At 34.6% G+C, this 17,859-nt stretch overlaps 1 protein-coding gene across 7 annotated transcripts; it reads left to right on the top strand.

Annotated features, from left to right (window-relative positions):
- The first annotated feature begins 5,117 nt into the window (after positions 1–5,117).
- On the top strand, positions 5,118–17,760 carry LOC106051674 (CXXC-type zinc finger protein 1-like). Of its 7 annotated transcripts, none has more exons than XM_056028096.1 (14): positions 5,118–5,190; positions 8,850–8,936; positions 10,003–10,103; positions 11,360–11,493; positions 11,894–11,980; positions 12,353–12,421; positions 12,712–12,785; positions 13,278–13,437; positions 13,690–13,862; positions 14,256–14,463; positions 14,586–14,693; positions 14,863–15,006; positions 15,580–15,735; positions 16,091–17,760. In XM_056028096.1, exons 2-14 carry the CDS (start codon positions 8,863–8,865, stop codon positions 16,229–16,231), a joined length of 1,629 nt encoding a protein of 542 aa, XP_055884071.1. In that variant the 5' UTR covers positions 5,118–5,190; positions 8,850–8,862; the 3' UTR covers positions 16,232–17,760. The 7 variants fall into 7 exon arrangements, with proteins under 7 accessions (XP_055884071.1, XP_055884077.1, XP_055884076.1 ...); XM_056028102.1 differs by lacking the exon at positions 5,118–5,190 and adding an exon at positions 5,194–5,212; XM_056028101.1 differs by lacking the exon at positions 5,118–5,190 and adding an exon at positions 5,201–5,219.
- Positions 17,761–17,859: the final 99 nt, after the last annotated feature.

The following is a 17,859-nucleotide window of genomic DNA, read 5'->3' as shown; positions in this document are numbered from 1 at the left end:
CCTGTAAAGATTCTATCCCCTACTCCCAACTTCTGCGTATCCGCGCCTTTGCCAAGACGACAATGATTTCACTGAAAAAGCCACCGAAATGATAGAGTTTTTCTTGCGTCGTGGTTACCCTCAAGCTATTTTAGACAAATCCTTATCGCGAGTGGAAAATCTCACAAGCTTTCAAGAAAAAAAACGAAATCTGGCTACGTAGAGAGGCCCAAATTGATATTAACCTACCACCCTCACAACGTGAAAGCAAAAAACATCTTTTTGAAACTCTCTATCTATATCCACCCATTACAAAGATAGGCCTACTGACAGTTTATTGAGTTCACTAACAACTTCAATCCAGCCATTCGTTTCACTTATACTATTTCCATATCTAGAGTGAACTTCTTAGAAATACAAATAGACATAGCCCAAAACTCTCTATCTACATCCACCCATTACAAAGATAGGCCAACTGACAGCCATAGCTATCTTCTATACTCGTCATCCCATCCACCTTCCTGTAAAGATTCTATCCCCTACTCCCAACTTCTGCGTATCCGCGCCTTTGCCAAGACGACAATGATTTCACTGAAAAAGCCACCGAAATGATAGAGTTTTTCTTGCGTCGTGGTTACCCTCAAGCTATTTTAGACAAATCCTTATCGCGAGTGGAAAATCTCACAAGCTTTCAAGAAAAAAAACGAAATCTGGCTACGTAGAGAGGCCCAAATTGATATTAACCTACCACCCTCACAACGTGAAAGCAAAAAACATCTTTTTGAAAAACCTGAACATTCTCCTAGCGACCTAGCCGATGAACATACTCGCGACGTCTTTTCATCCCCACCTCTTGTGGTATTCAGGCGAGACCAGAACCTACAAGACATATTAGTGCACACTAAACTCGCAACATTTCGAGTGAACCTGGCACTTGGCCATGTAAGCGACGTAACTGTCAGACCTGCAAACACACACTCGCCACACCCGTACACCATCACCTGTCCTTTTTTTGACCATCAAAATCAGTGGCAAATTTAACTGGAATAGTAGAGGAGTCATATATCTATAATATGCTCAAGGTGTCAAATGATTTATATTGGAAACACAAGCTGGACCTTAAAAACACGCCCCCTTCCGATTTCCCGCGCTTTTACACCAGCGTAGCTCATTTCTTTTCTGCCTCGATAGAGAACAACATCGGTCAGATAAGTTAACTTAAGACTATTTTGTGTTAATTGTTTGTCTTTTTTTTTTGTTTGTTTTGTAGCGATGAAGGCCTCGTGGCCAAAACGTCCTTTGTTTAGCTTGGTCCTGCAGGGTTACACATATACATGTTTTTCGTGGCACAAGAACACTTTCAAGTTAGCGGCTTTTGATATAGACGTTCTACAAGAAATTGATGAGGACACAAGCATTAGTGATGCAGGCATATAGCGAGTAGTTGGTGAGGGATATTCTTATCAAGGGGCGGAATGGGTATCAATATCGGCCTCTAGAGAATCTAGTAAAAGCCCGTTTGCTTATATAGCCAGTCCGCCCCTGTTCTTATCCATCGAATGGGGCTTTGTTAATGTATACAGTTGCATGTAATTTTTATATTGCTCACTTTTAAATGTTATGCTTTACTCCTTTAGTAAGCCTAATAATATCAAATATTATGGTTTCAGACTAATTTAATAAAATAACTAAAGTTGAATTATTCTGCAGATTTTGTGTTTTCGTAGAAATTGAGATTTTATTTGACCTTTCTGCCCTCAGAATACACGTAAGCCGACCCTATCTACTTGTAAAAATACATATATTAGCTAGCCTACTTAAATACACCTGAGCATGCTTGCGTTTAATTATCAAAATGTAGGCTACTGTCCAATTCGATGGAGCCCAATCAGCACCTTTTGAAGTTAGCGGTGGTGTCGAGCAGGGATGTGTAATCGCACCCACTCTGTTTGGCATATTCTTCTGCCTACTGCATTATGCGTACAACGACATCAACGAAGGTGTATTTCTCCATACAAAATCCTCTGGAAAACTATTTAATGTATCAAAGCTGCGGGCAAAAACCAAGGTTAGGAAGATACTTATCAGGGAACTTCTGTATGCTGATGATGCAGCTATTGTGGCTGATTCAGATACTCAACTTCAGTCCCTGGTTGACAAACTATCTACTGCTTGCCAGAAGTTCGGCTTAAATATTTGTCAAAGCAAGACTAAGATACTAGTTCAGAACACAAATACTGCACTTCACGTAACCATTAATGGCCAATCACTAGACATTGTTGACCATCATATCCAACGATGCTCTACTGGATAAATACATTAACAACAGGATAGCCAAAGCAATAGGCACCATGTCACGGTTGCAGAAAATAGTGAGGGACAAAATATTGCTGACTAACAATACTAAAACCTTAGTCTACCGGACCTGTGTGATAAGCACTTTGCTATACGGAAGTGAAACTTGGTCAACCTACTCATGGCAGGAAAAAAAGCTGAATGTCTTCCACCTTCGATGCCTAATGCGGATCTTTAAAAAAAAGGGGGGGGGGGGCAAGATAAAATAACCAATGAGGAAGTTCTACAAAGAGCAGGGTGCCAGGACATCCGCTCTGTTATCAGTAGCAGACGCCTTGGCCGGCTTTGCCACGTTCGTAGAGTGCCAGTAGGTCGACTTCCACATTCTGTATGGCGAATCTAACAATGCAGGAGAGCCGCTGTTCGCCCACTTTTACGATATATTTTTTTAGACTTTGGTCCTCCAGCGACGTTCGGCGCATTGGGCGGAAAGCTGTCTCCATAAAGATCTTATCATTGGCAATGTCTGAAGCCTCCTCCCACCTTGTGTCCACTGTTCTGAGGTCCTCCATGAAGGTGTGACGTCAAGTTATACGAGAACGTCCCTGTTTGCGCTTTCCTCGTATTGGCCTCCATGTCATCGCAACTCTTGGTATGCGTAGTTCATTTTGTCGTAGAACAAGCCCCGCAAACCTCATGCGACGCTCTGTCACAACCTCTGTCACAACCTCACAAAGTGTTCGACTCCCAGTTCGGCAAAGGATTTCCTTGTTTGAGACTCGATCTGTGTAACTTACTCCCAAAATCCGTCTCAGCCATTTTTATAGTGCCACATTTAGTCTCTTCTCAATTTTGACAGATGACTTCCATGTCTCACATGCATATTGTTACGTATTTCTGAAATTTCTGGCTAAATGTATTAGTAGGCACACAAATAAAAACACTGCAAAGAACTTGACGACTCAACTTTCAGTTTCATATAACTTTAATGACTATTAACTCTAACAATTCGTCACTGTAACATGTAGCGTAGAAGACTGTACAATATCTGTCAGTTTACAGTTAGCTATACTTCGTTGCAATTCATCTCTTCACTTCGTTGCAATTCATCTCTTCTCAACTTGCATCGAGCCGTATTCCACAGAACAGACCAACGACACACTTCCCAGTGTCGCTCCAGGTCTCCCAAAGCTGAACCAAGTCGTACTCAAGTTTACCGAATCAGAGCCGCACACGTCTTACATCGACTGTATCGACTGTAACGGCTGAAGTCCACTGTAGTTCGCTGTATAGACTTTAACGACAGTAGTCCACTCCAGTTAACTCTACCCTAGTTAACTTGCATCGAGTCGTACACATTTCTCTTCCACTAGAGCCGCACACGTCTTACATCGTCTGTATCGACTGTAACGGCTCACTCACGACTCACTCACGACTGACTTTCACATTAACTCTTAGGCTTATATAGAGTCCCTAATCGATCCTCCAAAGTTGCACAAACACTGCTAGTATCCTCTGGAACAACACGGGAGGAAACATCACATCCTGTCGTTGTTTATACATGTCGATTCCAGAGAACACCTGCTGCAGTGTCATCTCGCCGAGGTCACACATAGTGACCTCTAATTGTCACTGTTCATTTGTAACACTGCCCCCTTCGTAGATCAGTTCGTCCTCTGGAACAACACGTGAGGGCACGTCACATCCTGTCTTTGTTTATACGCGTAGATTCCAGAGAACACTGGCTGCTGTGTCATCTCGCTGGGGTCACACGTTGACCTCTACTTGTCACTGTTCATTTGTAACAATATGTTGCAGTTGGAATGACGATTGTGTTGAGAAGGTGTATTTTTGTCTTGAGTCCAATGGCTTGGCTTGTCCAAATCGGCTGCAACCTTTAGAAAATGCTCCCTGCCTTTCTTATTCGGCACGCTACATCATGGTAGGCATCCCCATCATTTGTTTTGATGCTGCCAAGGTAAGTGAACTTGTCCAACTCTTCAAGCTTTGACTCGCCAAGTCTGACATGGGTACCCTTTACCTTATATCCCACTCGCAAAATTTTAGTCTTATCCAAGTTTATAGGAGGCCAGTTTTGGGTGCCTCTCTATCTAGGCTCTCCGTCATTTCTTGTATGCATTTATTTGTAGCCCCGAGTAGGGCAACGTCATCGGCGAAGTCCAAGTCCGTCATTCGGTTTTGTTCACGCCATGGAATACCAAAGGTAGTCTGGTTCATTGCTCTCTTCATTATGTAGTCAGTGGCTAGGAGAAAAGGAAGGGAGATAAGATGCACTCCTGTCTCACACCTGTCTCGATGCTAAAAAACTCTGTTGTTCCTTCTTCTGTTTTAATGCAGCAACTACACTGACTGTATAGGTGTCGTAGGATCTGGACGAATTTTTCTGGGATGCCGTATTCTCTAGCTATTTTCCATAGTGATTCTCGGTGGACACTATCAAACCGGCACCTTCGACATAGAGGTCACGATCAAACGCTTTCTTAAAGTCTACGAAACTGATCGTTATCCGTTGCTGGTACTCAAGACTTTGTTCTATGATATTTCGTAAAACGAAAATCTGCTTTGCACATGATCTGCCTCTTCGGAAACCTGCTTGTTCTTCTCTGAGCCTTTCATCTACAGACTGAGGTCACGGTTGAAGCCGTCTCAACAAAACAGTGCTGAAAATTAGCACGGGTCCTATGAAAGTGCGGGGCCCACTGCGGTCGCATAGATTGCCGGCCCTGAAAATAGCAGCGTACGCTACTTATTTCCGATTCCTACGAACCATGACATATATAGATCTAGATTTTCTGTATAAAGATCGGTATAATGTATAGGCCAGTTCTGAAAAAAAAAAAAAAAAAAAAAACCTCTTTGTGGTGTGTTTACAGTTTCATCAACTTCAAGACTCAAGTCAGTCAAGACTTAGATCTAAGTCTTAAGTTAATAATTAGATTAGATCTAATTACTAATAGATCTAGATTAGATCTAAATCTAGCTTCTAGCAGTCTAGATCTAGACACTAGAATAGATCTAAAAAATCTATCTAATCTCTAGAGCTAGAGAAGTCTAGATCTACTCATCTAGTCAGTAAGTTGAGTAAGTCAGTCTACTCTAAGTAAGATCAATAGACTATAGTATACTATACCATAGACTAGACGTGAATACAGAATTATTCAGAATAGACTCGACGAGAGATCTAATCTAGTCCTATATCTAGAATCTTAGATCTAAATTCTAGACTAGCTACTAAGCTAGACTTTAACTTAAACACTTTTAGACTGAAAACTCTCCTCTACACTGGCTGTGACTGACTACACTACTACAGTACACCGACTACAGTCTAGACTCTACTAGTAACTAGACACTCTAAGAGTCTAAGTCAAAGACACTAGATCTACTAGAATAGACAGACTCACATAAACATATGAGTAAAAAATGAGTTTTATGAGTCATTATGAGTCAATATGACATAGATCTAGTTAGTAATGATAGTACTTAGTAGTGACATACTTGATACTAGACTAGTGACATACCGATGTAAAAAATAATGTAAGTAGTAAAGTAAATAATGTAAACTTAAAATTAAAACTATCATACTCATAGCTAAGCTAATATAGATCTATATACTATATTAGACTTATTAGTATATAGATCTACTATTAACTATTATTAGATCTAGTAGAATCTAGTAAATGTATTATTATTATTACTATAATTTACAACAGTCCAGCGCACAAACCCCATAACCCCACTTTATTGTTTATAACCCCCCCCCCCTTGTTTTTTTGTGGGGTGACTATCCGCATAAATAAGAGAGTGATCTTTCCTTTATTTCTTCTTCTCGTCCAAACTCTTGAGCGACGAAGAGAATTATATATATAGATTCAGTTATTTATTGACAACATCATCGGTATGTCACTTTTGACAACTTTTGTGTGTATGTCCTGAATAAAAATCAAAACCATTATCATTAATAATTATCATCATTATGACTATGATTCATTATCATATCATTTCATAATGTTGTGATTATCATTTAATAGGCTTACTTAGGCCAGGCTAGGCCAATCATAAATGCCATACTTATAAATGATAATTCCTTAGATCTAGATTTTATATATATATATCTTTGCAATCTGGCGGAGACCATAGTGTTTGATTATGTATGTCCCTCCCACAACTGGAGGCCGCTTTGGCCTAAAGAAATATACAAAAAGTTAAATAACCTAATTGTATCTCTATTAAAAAACGAAACTTTTTAACAAATTGGGTACAGTAAACCTATTTGCACAGTACTTTATATTTGATATGAATATGTCGGCTGAATGGGTAAACTCATTCTCACTCTAGTTTTTTTTTCATGGAAAAATTTAAAAAATGTCAATGGAACATTCTCCATGTTTGACATCAGATCTAAATTCAATCCAGTAGATTAGTAATACCCAAACTAAGGCCCGCAGGCCACGTGTTATATATAAATCTCACTAGTATATTTAATATATCTGGGGGAAAGCTGTGGGAAAGATCTAACAGGTGGGAGAAAGTGGCACTGGATAGATCCACATGGAGAGCGAGCATATAGGAAGGGTCCCGGATTGCAGATGCCATAAACAACAGTAGTTGAAAGAAGGGTGAAAATGCAATGGTGCCTGGTGATTACATATGCCCAACCTGTGACCAGAGCTGTGTATCAAGGATTAGCCTCTTTAGTCACAAAAAAGTTGCAAAGGGAAAATGCCACAGGATGTATAATATATATGTATAATAACATATAATATATATATATATCTACTAATTCTAAATATCTAGTATTATAGTACAGATGATCTAGATCTGGACTCTCTGGCCGAACTGAGAGAAGTATTAAAGCTATTAAAATCCCTAGCCCATTGCACACACATCTTAAAAAATATTGTAAAAATGTGTAGATTTTTTTCAAAAATCATGGCAGACAATCTAGTACAACTTTTTAAGAGCTTTGCTATGCAATGTTCAGATTATATATAAAAAAAATATCTCTCTGTCCGTCAGACTACCGTATCTAGGTGACCAAAATAAAAAGAGGCTCGGTTCTATCTGCTTGCAATTTTTAATTGTGGGGTAACTTACAGGGTAAAGTGTGCAGTAACAAACCAGATAAATTGAAGAGTTAAAAACAAACATTTGCAGTACAATTTTGGAAATTGCATTAATTGCACGAACATTTTCTAAAATACGTCAAGACATGCTAATTTGTGTATCACTTTCAACACTACTTGTGAACTATGATTTGCTTAGTAAGTTGTTATTAATAATATTCTTTCGGTAAGAATTTGTACTCCTGTAATCATTCCAGGTCTCTTTGTCAAAAAAAAAGTAATTTTAAAATACTTGTATATTTAGAACATTTATGGTTATTCCTTAATCTTTTTTTCTGACAATTGTAAAAGGGAAACTCCGATGTTTTTTCAAATGTGAGTTATTGACATATATTTAAATTCTGCATAAAAAGTTGTAGTAGTAAACATTTTGCCATTTTTTTATTTAAATGCTTAGAAACATTTATTTTTTTAAAATAAATTAGCAAATTCTTAACATCTAAAAAAAAATGGGTTCTTTGAGATTATGTTTTGAAATACTGAAATATATATATACCGGTATATATAAATATATATATAAAGGCACATTCCTCGTCCCATATGCTAGGACAAATTTGTACAAATACTCCTTCTTCCCTAGTGCTATTAGAGCATGGAATGGGTTGCCTGAGCTAGCCAGGAAAACCAGTGACTTGGCAGAATTTAAGTCATTGGTTAATATGCATGACTAAATGCATGACGCGTAGGACGTAATCATCTTCTTTTTTGAAGTAACGTCTGTATTATATAAGATAAGATATATATAAAAGCATTAGGATAACCAATTTGAGAAAAAAAGGTAGATTGTCATCTACACCCCTGCTTGTCCCAAAAAGTAAGTAGATCTTGTGTCTGACTGATTCTAACAAACATGTAGTCGGTCATGACAAGACAATCAAGCAGTAGTATTTTTTGTTGTGTGTTGAGTGTAGAGGCAATAAAATACAACAATTTGACATGGTTAGTCAAGCATGTAGTTCTACTCTTAACACATATTGTTTTCATTGCTTACAAGATCTAGAGCTAACTGCAAAGACCTAGATCTATTCCTTTTATGAGATTGTAAACCTTCCTGTACTGTATGGTTTTTCTTTATTCTCTAAGTCAATAATTTAAATAATATGTGAAGTGAAAACCCGACGGTTTTGGGTGTGCAAAAGAATTACGTCAGAACATCAATTACTAATTTATTATTGAAAATAAAATAAAAGAATATAATATATTCATTTTCTGTAAATCAAAACACATATTAAAATTTGTCAAAACCATCAGAGTTTCCTTTAAAATCCCCGAAACTTACATATTTCTCTTTTTAAATTGTAATATCTTTTGAATATCTATCATTTTTAATAGATATAAATTAAAGAGTTTACTTCCACTATTGATATTAATCCCTTAAGAAATTCATGAACTTGTATACATTTTTTTTAAATATAAAATTCTGAATTTCAGATAGCTTTGAATAATGGAACCTGGCAGTGATGTTGGTGAAACTCTTTATTGTATTTGTAGATCTTCTGACTGTGAAAGGTTTATGATGTAAGTTGACATACATACTTAGTGCTGAGTTAACTAGAAGTCATAACCTTTAGATAGTTGTCAATTGTAGTCAAACGAAATTTCCATTTGATTGGATCAATAAAAGTTATCTTATTGTTATAAACTTGGTGGTGGCACAGAGAGGGGTAGTGGTGTGTGTGTAGTCAGCGGACGCAAATCACCCCAGGCCAGCGCTAGACGAGCGGTCAACCGTGACGAGTTATGACGGTCAGCCGAGACGAGTGTCAACACGGCGGTTTGGGAAGGATAGACGGCGGTCCGGGAAGGATCGACGTCGTGAACAGAGCTCAGGAGTGTCACGAGAGTTGTACGTCATCTGACCACCTAGAAACGTCGAGCGGCGTTCTGTCCGGTTCGAGCAGGCCAGTAGGGACCCTATATAAGAGCGGAGGTGACACAGTCAAGATGGTTCAGAAAGCGGGTTCACGACAGGAGTTCAGAACACGGTCGACTACAGCACAGTTCAACGGTGTGGTTCTATACGGAGCATTACGATGGTTCAGTACGGAGTACTGTCAAGTACAGTTGAGACGAACGGCGTCTTGATCTTGGTCTGTGATAGAGTCCGACACAACGAGCCCAAGTGTGTGAAGTCAGTCCCGAACTGTTGAACCCAGTGCAAGCCCGGAACGAGACGGAGAGGCCAGTGCAAGACTTGATACGGCGGAACGGTGTTATCGGAGAGATATTTGTTATCGCAGAGCTATTTGTACTGTTCTATGTGCTGCCAGTTGTACAGTATTGGCTGTTATTTATGGACATTAAACCTTTACGTTATTTTGGAGCCCTGACTTGTCAAGGCTCCAAAAGTTGGTGGTGTATGGTGCAGTTTGCAGAGAGCCTGGATAGTGAGATTCATAACATTATCTTATCTTAGACTTTAATAGTGCTGCAGCAACTACAAAAATTAGTAGGTTTAATGTCCTAACAAATATATATTTGCATTTTTGTGAAAAATAAGCATGTAATTTATATACCTATAAATGAAATATTTACATAATTAAAAAAATGCAAATGTTCGTCTAGTGTATTTTTGTTTCAATAGAGGATGTGACCATTGTGAAGAATGGTATCATGGAGATTGTATTGGTGTAACTCAGCTAGATGCGAGATCAATCAAACGTTACTACTGTGATGCATGTAGAGGTAACATTTTTATTTCATTTCTTAGTAAATATTTTTACAAAGCTTCTATCAACTCACTCTGTCTGGTAAAAAGTGTGTACTTGTTATTTCTCCCACACCCATTTTAAGAACCTGTTGGTTTGATTGCCTCTTTTATAAACATTTTACTTGAATACTTGCATCTAAAAAGGAGCAAAAATATCAACAATAGATGTTCTGCTTTGTTTCTGTTCACTATAATATCCAATTAAATGAATGGAGCATTAGTTCAATGAGTTACAAAAAAAATTCTTGCATTATTTTACATTTTTAGCGGCTCCCGAAAGGGGAAAAGAAGCTATTAGTTTTGTGTGGCCTGACTGTCCGTTCCATTTAGATCTCGTAAACTAGAAAAGATATTGAAAATGCGACATCACAATATTTTAGACCACTCAAAGTTCTAATGCAACAGCTACTTTTTTCTTTTCTGAAAGCAAAAATCTCATTTTTAAATCACTTATGCAAGCAGTTTTTTCATAAAAATACACCACTTTTACAACTATTCACTATTAATAGTAACAAACACTTGAGGGTCTTCATTAGAGGAGACGACTAGTTGCCATATTTTTAACACATTTATGCAAACGGTTTTAGATTTTTTTGTCAAAAATTATTTTTTTTATATTTGTATTCTTAAGTTATGTAAGTTCTGTTATACTAAGTACTATATTTACCCACAAAAAAATGTTTATTATTTTTTTAAAGAGAAAAAATCTATTTAGTATGCATATAAGTCAGACATAATTAAAAACAACAATTAATAAGTAGTTTTTCATATTATCACGTGAACTGCAGTGCTGCGGTCACTATAGAACTAATATTTTTTATGGATTTTTTTTTTTTCACGGAAATGTTTTATTCTTGAGGAATAAGAGATTGGCTCTTTACAAAACAATTAGATCAATTAGATATTCATTATAAGACATCATTTAGGCCAGGCTCACATCTAACTTCACATTCACTTTTACCTATCCTTTGGTCTGCTGGACTGCTGGGGCACCACACAAGATCTGTTAACCTTTTTTTCTCTATTATTTTCTGTCATTTGTCTTTGATAGAATTTCATTCTGATAATTTTGAAACCTGCCTTTTTACCTGCTTGGGTGGACCACTTTGGGGGCCGATTTTCAGTTTGCGTTTCCACACAAACTGTCTTTGTAACCTTGTTTAATTAAGGTTTTGATTTTGTCTTAATTATTTATTATAAAATACATATTTAATTGACATGTATTTCTCAGCTCACAATCCCACCTTGGAAATACAGTATAAAAATAAGAAAAAGGAAAGGCGGAGTCTGAGTGAATCTAGTGAACAAGATGCTAAGCTTGATAAAAAACAAAAGGAATACAAAAATAAACTTAGGGAGAATATGGTGGGTATGCTTTTTTTCCTTCTTAAAATCATGATTTAATCTAGGTAATAATTTATAGTCAGTGAAATTTAATATTGTTAACAGTGTACACTTAAACCATTCTAGAAAAGCTACCATTAGAATATCTATTACTTTGAATCATTTGACCTCTTCTGGCAGCTATGTTTTCTTGTACAAAATTTTTAAAATGTATTTACTTTAAAAGAACTTATTTGTCTGTCATTAAATACTTCATTTAAAAATGAAAATTACAAATCTTTCTGCTTCCCCTCTTTCACACCTACAGTACTGTTAGTTTTATTATTTTCTTATAGTTCTTATTTACTGACTGGACATTTTCTTATTATTCAACACTTTTGAATGAATATCAAAATATTCACCAATGTAATTGACTCCACAGCTTGGTAAAAGTAGAATGACTCGCAAATGTGGTGAATGCAGTGCCTGCCATCGTACTGAGGATTGTGGGAGATGTGATTTTTGTAAGGTATGGATGTTTTGTCTTGGTAGTTTTTCTAATCATTATTAAGAAGAATGACTCCGCTATAGGATAAATCTATATTTTTGGTAAAGCAGCTTAAACTTGAATAAGACTTGGATTTATCATATCCAAAAAGTTTAAATTTTGATATTCATTTATGGGGATATATTCTTATTACATTAAATAATGTGTATTATAGCAAAGAATAAAAAAAAAATTGGACAACAATGACAAATTAATGCTCTTTTTTTTTAACATTTTCTGAGAATTTGTAGTTAGATGTGAGAATTTTAGATGCTAGTGCTACCCCTAAATTTTTATTTTTAAACATTTTTTTTTTTAAATAATATTTTTCCCATTTCAATTTTGTTGATAAAGGATATGAAAAAGTTTGGAGGTACTAACAGACTGAGGCAAAAATGTCGGCTTCGACAATGTACTAGTTATGTGAGTTTTCAACAAAAATTTCTTTGTTTAATATGTTTATTTCTCTTTAAATTTTGATTGGAATGATAACTATTGCTCTATGAAAAATACAACTTATGAATTATATGTACATTTTAATTGTATTTACCCTTGTTGCCATGTGAAAGATTATAGATATCAAATTTTACTTAAATATTAAATACGTTATTTACGCATAAAAAAAAGTTGATGTAATAAAATTTGACTTGTTTCATTTTATGACACATTTAGATTACAGGATCATTACAAGATAATTTGTTTTTTAATTTTAGGGTCTATCTTCAGAAAAAGGATCCGTAGTGGATACTGCTTCAGAAAAGGCTGTCACTGATTTGTCTGAGTTTGAGTAAGTCATTTCAGGAATCTTTTAACTATGAGAATGGTGGAACTATAATTTAAATTTGATGGCACATTGTCAGAACTTAAGAATTTTAAAGGAGTCAAAGAAATTTAACAATGAGATAAATATTTTCTTCACACGATAGAACTATACTGATCAAAATATCGCTTACTGAAAAATTGTTAGAACTTAGTGAGCCAACTGAGCTGTGTTTCAAGTTAACACTATATAAATAATTTCATTTCTTTTTTATAAAGGTCTGATAATTCATTTTTTAGTTTAAATGTTTAGACCATTAATTCTGTCTCCTTTTTTAAAAATTTTGACCATATTGAAAAATGGCAATTATTGATACCCCAACACCCATATTTATTTTAAAACAACTGTTTTTCTACACATGGTTACAATTGTAATGTTGTAGTAGACTTCCTATAATATACAAATAAAAAATTGGCTTGTATACAATTTGTATGTAATTTGATTAACTTTTTCTTTTAGAGATGACTTTGATGAAGAAGAAGCCTATGAAAATGTGAAAATTCCTCCAAAGAAACGAGAACGAAGAGCCAGTCCTATTGAATCTTCACCCAGAAAGAAAAAGGAAAAGAAGAAAATAAAACATAAAGAGAAGTTAAAAAAATCTCCAGAAAAAACTACAGTATGAAATATTTATTTTAAATTGAATTATTTTCTGAAACAATTAATTCTTAAACAGCACTTAAGTTTTAAAACTTAACTAACAGTTTATTCCATTTTAGTATATGGGATATTAAACATTCATGCCATCATAATAATTTATTTTTTAAGGATTTAGACATTGATAAATTTATTAATTCATTATGAAATATTTCTTGACCTCAAACATGTTAGTGAATGTAGGCCTACAGTGAGCTAAAATTATTTTAAACAGATGTCTCGGAAATGGAGGCAAAAATCTAGCTCACGTCGTCGTGGGGAAGTTGATGATGCTCTTGAATCAGATGTTGATACACCAAGACAATGCTATGGTCCAGGATGTGTGGAACCAGCCAAAATCGGTTCAAAATATTGCTCTGATGAATGTGGAATGAAACTAGCAAAAAGGTACATAAAACAATTGAGAATTTGTAAAACAGATTACAAGGAACATTTGATGAGGGGGGTTTTAAGATACCACATGTTAAAAAAAATTCATGACCCAATAAAGAATTTAAAAAAAAAAAAGCTCTAAGTACTTAATGATTATCAGAATGCTATTAACTAGTTCTTAAACATGCAACACCAAATGCTCAGCTTTAAAGCAAAAGGAACACCATGTGAATGGTGGATTGATGGCATAAATGAGACATTTTAAAAACTGAATAGGTAATTGAATTTTTAGGACTTGTTCCCTCAATTTTACTTTAAAACAATCCTTCTCAATAGGAGATGAAATATAAGTAATTACATTTTGGTAAAAAAAATAATTTTTAACATAGTCATTTGTTCTTTCTGTAGCCGTATTTATGAGATATTACCTTCAAGAATTCAGCAATGGCAAAGCAGCCCTTGTGTTGGTGAAGAAAATAACAAGAAAGTTCTTGAAATGTTGCGTCAAGAAAATCTAGAAGCTAGACTAAAGCTAAGACAACTTGACATGAAAATACAAGAATTAGATGCTTTAGTAGAGAGAGGAAAACGTCTTACAATGATAGCAGAGCAAGAGGTTTTCAATTGTAGAGTTTCTGTAATGTGTTTAAAAAAAAGTATTTTATTTGTTGTTTGTTACAAATATTGGTACACACATTTTTTTAATACACAAAGTACTACTGTGTTCTTTGTTGGCAGGGCTTAGATCAAGAGGAAGACACTGAGTTAAGTGTTTACTGTGTGACTTGTGGAACTGAACTGAATCAGAAAGGAGCATTGAGGCACATGGAAAAATGTTATTTGAAAGTATTTACTCATTGCTTAGTTAGCTTTAATTTATCTTCATGTATTGATTTGAATATAATTTTAAATTATTAACTGAAAATTAAAATTTTAGTGAGGGGAAAATGTGCTTACATAGTTGACTAATTGCTTAAGGATATTTTTTTCAAAAGAGTTGTGTATTTCATTTCAGTTTGAAGCTCAAACATCATTTTGGTCATTGTATAAGACACGCATTGAAGGTAACTCTATGTTCTGTGATTTCTACAACCCTCAACAAAAAATGTACTGCAAACGACTCAAGGTCCTCTGCCCTGAGCATACCAAGGAACCAAAAGTAATAATTTATAGTTTGTAGTATTGTTTCTTTTGAGATTGTGATAATTATTAATGTCATTAGACCTATTATGTTGTGATAATTATTAATGTCATTAGATCTATTATGTTGTGATAATTATTAATACCATTAGATCTATTATGTGATGTACACTACATTTTAATTATCCAGTGCGACCACAAACATCAAATAAATTTGATAACCAGTGTAGCTAAAAACTACCTTTATAAATCCAAAATTCACATAAACAACACTGAGGTCCAGTCTCATGCTGTCTACTGCTTTTGTCCATCTGTGTGATTATATTCATAAAGCATTCACTCTGTGCTTCTCATTTAATCGAAGGCAATAGTCATAAAGAAGTGGGACTAATGGATGAAACTTTTACATTACATCATTAACTGAAAGATACAGCATTCAAATTATGCTCTCTTATAGCATACCATATTTTCATTCTTAGTTGAAAAGTGGATGAAGAAATATATTATCAACTAGTTGTTTTTATACTTTATTTTACATATTTCATTGTAAGATCAGTTTTTCTTGTAGTTTTTTTGTATTTCAATATTTTAGGTTAGCCCAGATGCTGTTTGTGGTTGCCCAATAGCCTCAGAAGATATATTTACAGAAGGAGAGAATTTGTGTAGAGCACCTAAGAAGAAATGTGTAAAACATTTTTGTTGGGAAAAACTCAGACGAGCCGAAATAGACATGCATAGATTGAGACAGGTAGGTAAATTTTTTTTTTAAACATCAATACATACTTCACTTTACACCCCTACACAAAGTAAAGTGAAATCTTACATAACATGGCAGGATAGTCTACTTTGATAGGCAAATCAATTCTTAATGGTTATGAATGGATAGTGGTTATTTTAAGCAGAGGAACTTAAAAGTCATTGATCTGGCCACAACTATCATTGTACACTACTGGCCTTAGAATCAAGCTCTTCGTTTCCTTCTGATCAGATAAGTTACTTATTTTTTAAATGCTTAAAATATTTAGTTACATTGAATTCAGTGGTGATTTTTTATGAGTGAACATTTAATATGTAATTATGTTTATTTCTATACCCCTTTCTAGTGGATGAAATTAGACGACCTTTTTGAACAAGAAAGAAACATTCGAATGGCAATGTCCAACAGAATGGGAGTGTTAGGACTGATGTTACACCAGACAGTAGACCATGATCCCATGACACCTATGAAATCTGCTGCCTCCTAGCTTTACAAGTGAAGAGCATCAGGGCCTGAGTCCATTTTTGTCTTTGTTGGACTTCTGTGGCCTAAATGGATACAAGTAAAACTATAGAAAAATGATCTTGATAAGTTTCTTCCAGATAATTTTTTTTTTAAAATAGAAATTTTTCTTTCAAACACATCTGTTTAGTCAACATTTTATTTACAAATCATAAATTATTTATATCTGAAGCAGTTATTACAGTACATCATTCTTGATAGCAGAAATAATAAAATTAGTTATCCTTAAGTTTAGTGTTAGAAAACTATTGTTTCACACTAATCATGTGAGATAATTGGCTTATTGATGACTACAACCCTTACATACTGGGTATCATCAGTATGCTTTCTATATTAATTTCTATTACCATACACTATTTGTCTAATTTTTTTCTTTCATAACAAAGACTCATTATTTGTGAACTGTTATTATCTAGCTAATTGATTTTCATTTTCACAGTACTAGTATATTTTTCCTTTTTTTTTATTCTGTTAAAATAGTGTTTTTTTTGGCATGTACAAAATTTATAGAAGAAAAAAATTAACTAAAATCTTTTGACTTGACAGTTTCAGAAGCCCCGTCTAAAATCAATATGTCCTAGCCCAAGCTTCCCCCAGGATGGCAGGGTTTTAGTAGGTGGGATTGGAAATTGGGTCCATCCTTAAGACATTTTTAGCTATATATCTATGCATGTGTTCTGCACCAACTAAGAAATACTTTTGATTTAATAGACTACTTAAGAAACATTTGAGTGTTGATTTCCATTCTAATAACCCACACTAAGGTTTAAAAAAATCTGGACAAACTTACAAAAGATCTGTGATGATTGTCATAAAAGAATATTCACACAAATTTCCTGTTCTTTTTGCTATAGCTCTTACTTTCCATTATGAAAGTGTTGCTCTTATAAGCCAGGGAAAGCCAAGTCAATATATTGAAATCTCAATCTCTAAAATCATGAGTTAACATGGATATGCTTTTTTGAAAGTACATCAGCTAATTCTAAGATTTAAACTTCAGCTTTAATCCTTTCAAAGTAGTTTTCGAGCAGACTAAACTTGATTCTTATGTTAGTCTTATTAGATGGTATGGTTAACCAAAATGATGAAAAGAATGTAAAGTTATAATTAGATTTTTTAAAATTATGTGTACTAGTTGTTTGTTTTTGTATTCTTAAGCTTAATATTTTGAAAAATATGAGGAGAGTGTTTTTTTTCCCCAAATGACCTGGGTATCTAAGTATATAGATCTTGCAGGTAGATACCACCCTACATATTCTTGTTGATTCTAATTAAGTTCAATTAAAATTGTGTTAGAGTTTCTGATTGTGATTGTCATTGAAGAAGTTAAAATTTATGTTCGCCATCAATGTTATTGAAACATTGAATGAATAAATGACAAACTTTTAGCCAATTATCATATTTGCTTACTCATAAAATGTATGTTTTCAGACAAGCAAGTTTTGTAAAATGTAATGTGTTAATGTGAAATAAAGTAATACATGATTATTTTTATCTTGCATTGATTATCATTTATTAATATTTTATAGAAAATGTTTGCCCACACACCTGTACTGTTGTGGGTTAAGGTACCTATATTTGATTATTTACCAT

This window comes from Biomphalaria glabrata, chromosome 4 (assembly GCF_947242115.1).
Source record: "Biomphalaria glabrata chromosome 4, xgBioGlab47.1, whole genome shotgun sequence".
Lineage (NCBI taxonomy): Eukaryota > Metazoa > Mollusca > Gastropoda > Planorbidae > Biomphalaria > Biomphalaria glabrata.
The sequence above is the reverse complement of the archived record's forward strand: the minus strand, read 5'-3'. Positions and strand labels throughout refer to the sequence as shown.

Bases quoted from the DNA above. Each gene is read 5' to 3' on its own strand.
- LOC106051674 (XM_056028096.1), top strand. From the start codon at position 8,863: ATGGAACCTGGCAGTGATGTTGGTGAAACTCTTTATTGTATTTGTAGA. The intron at 12,786-13,277 runs GTAAGTCATTTC...TTTTTCTTTTAG, and splicing joins ACTGATTTGTCTGAGTTTGA to AGATGACTTTGATGAAGAAG. The intron at 14,694-14,862 runs GTATTTACTCAT...ATTTCATTTCAG, and splicing joins TGGAAAAATGTTATTTGAAA to TTTGAAGCTCAAACATCATT.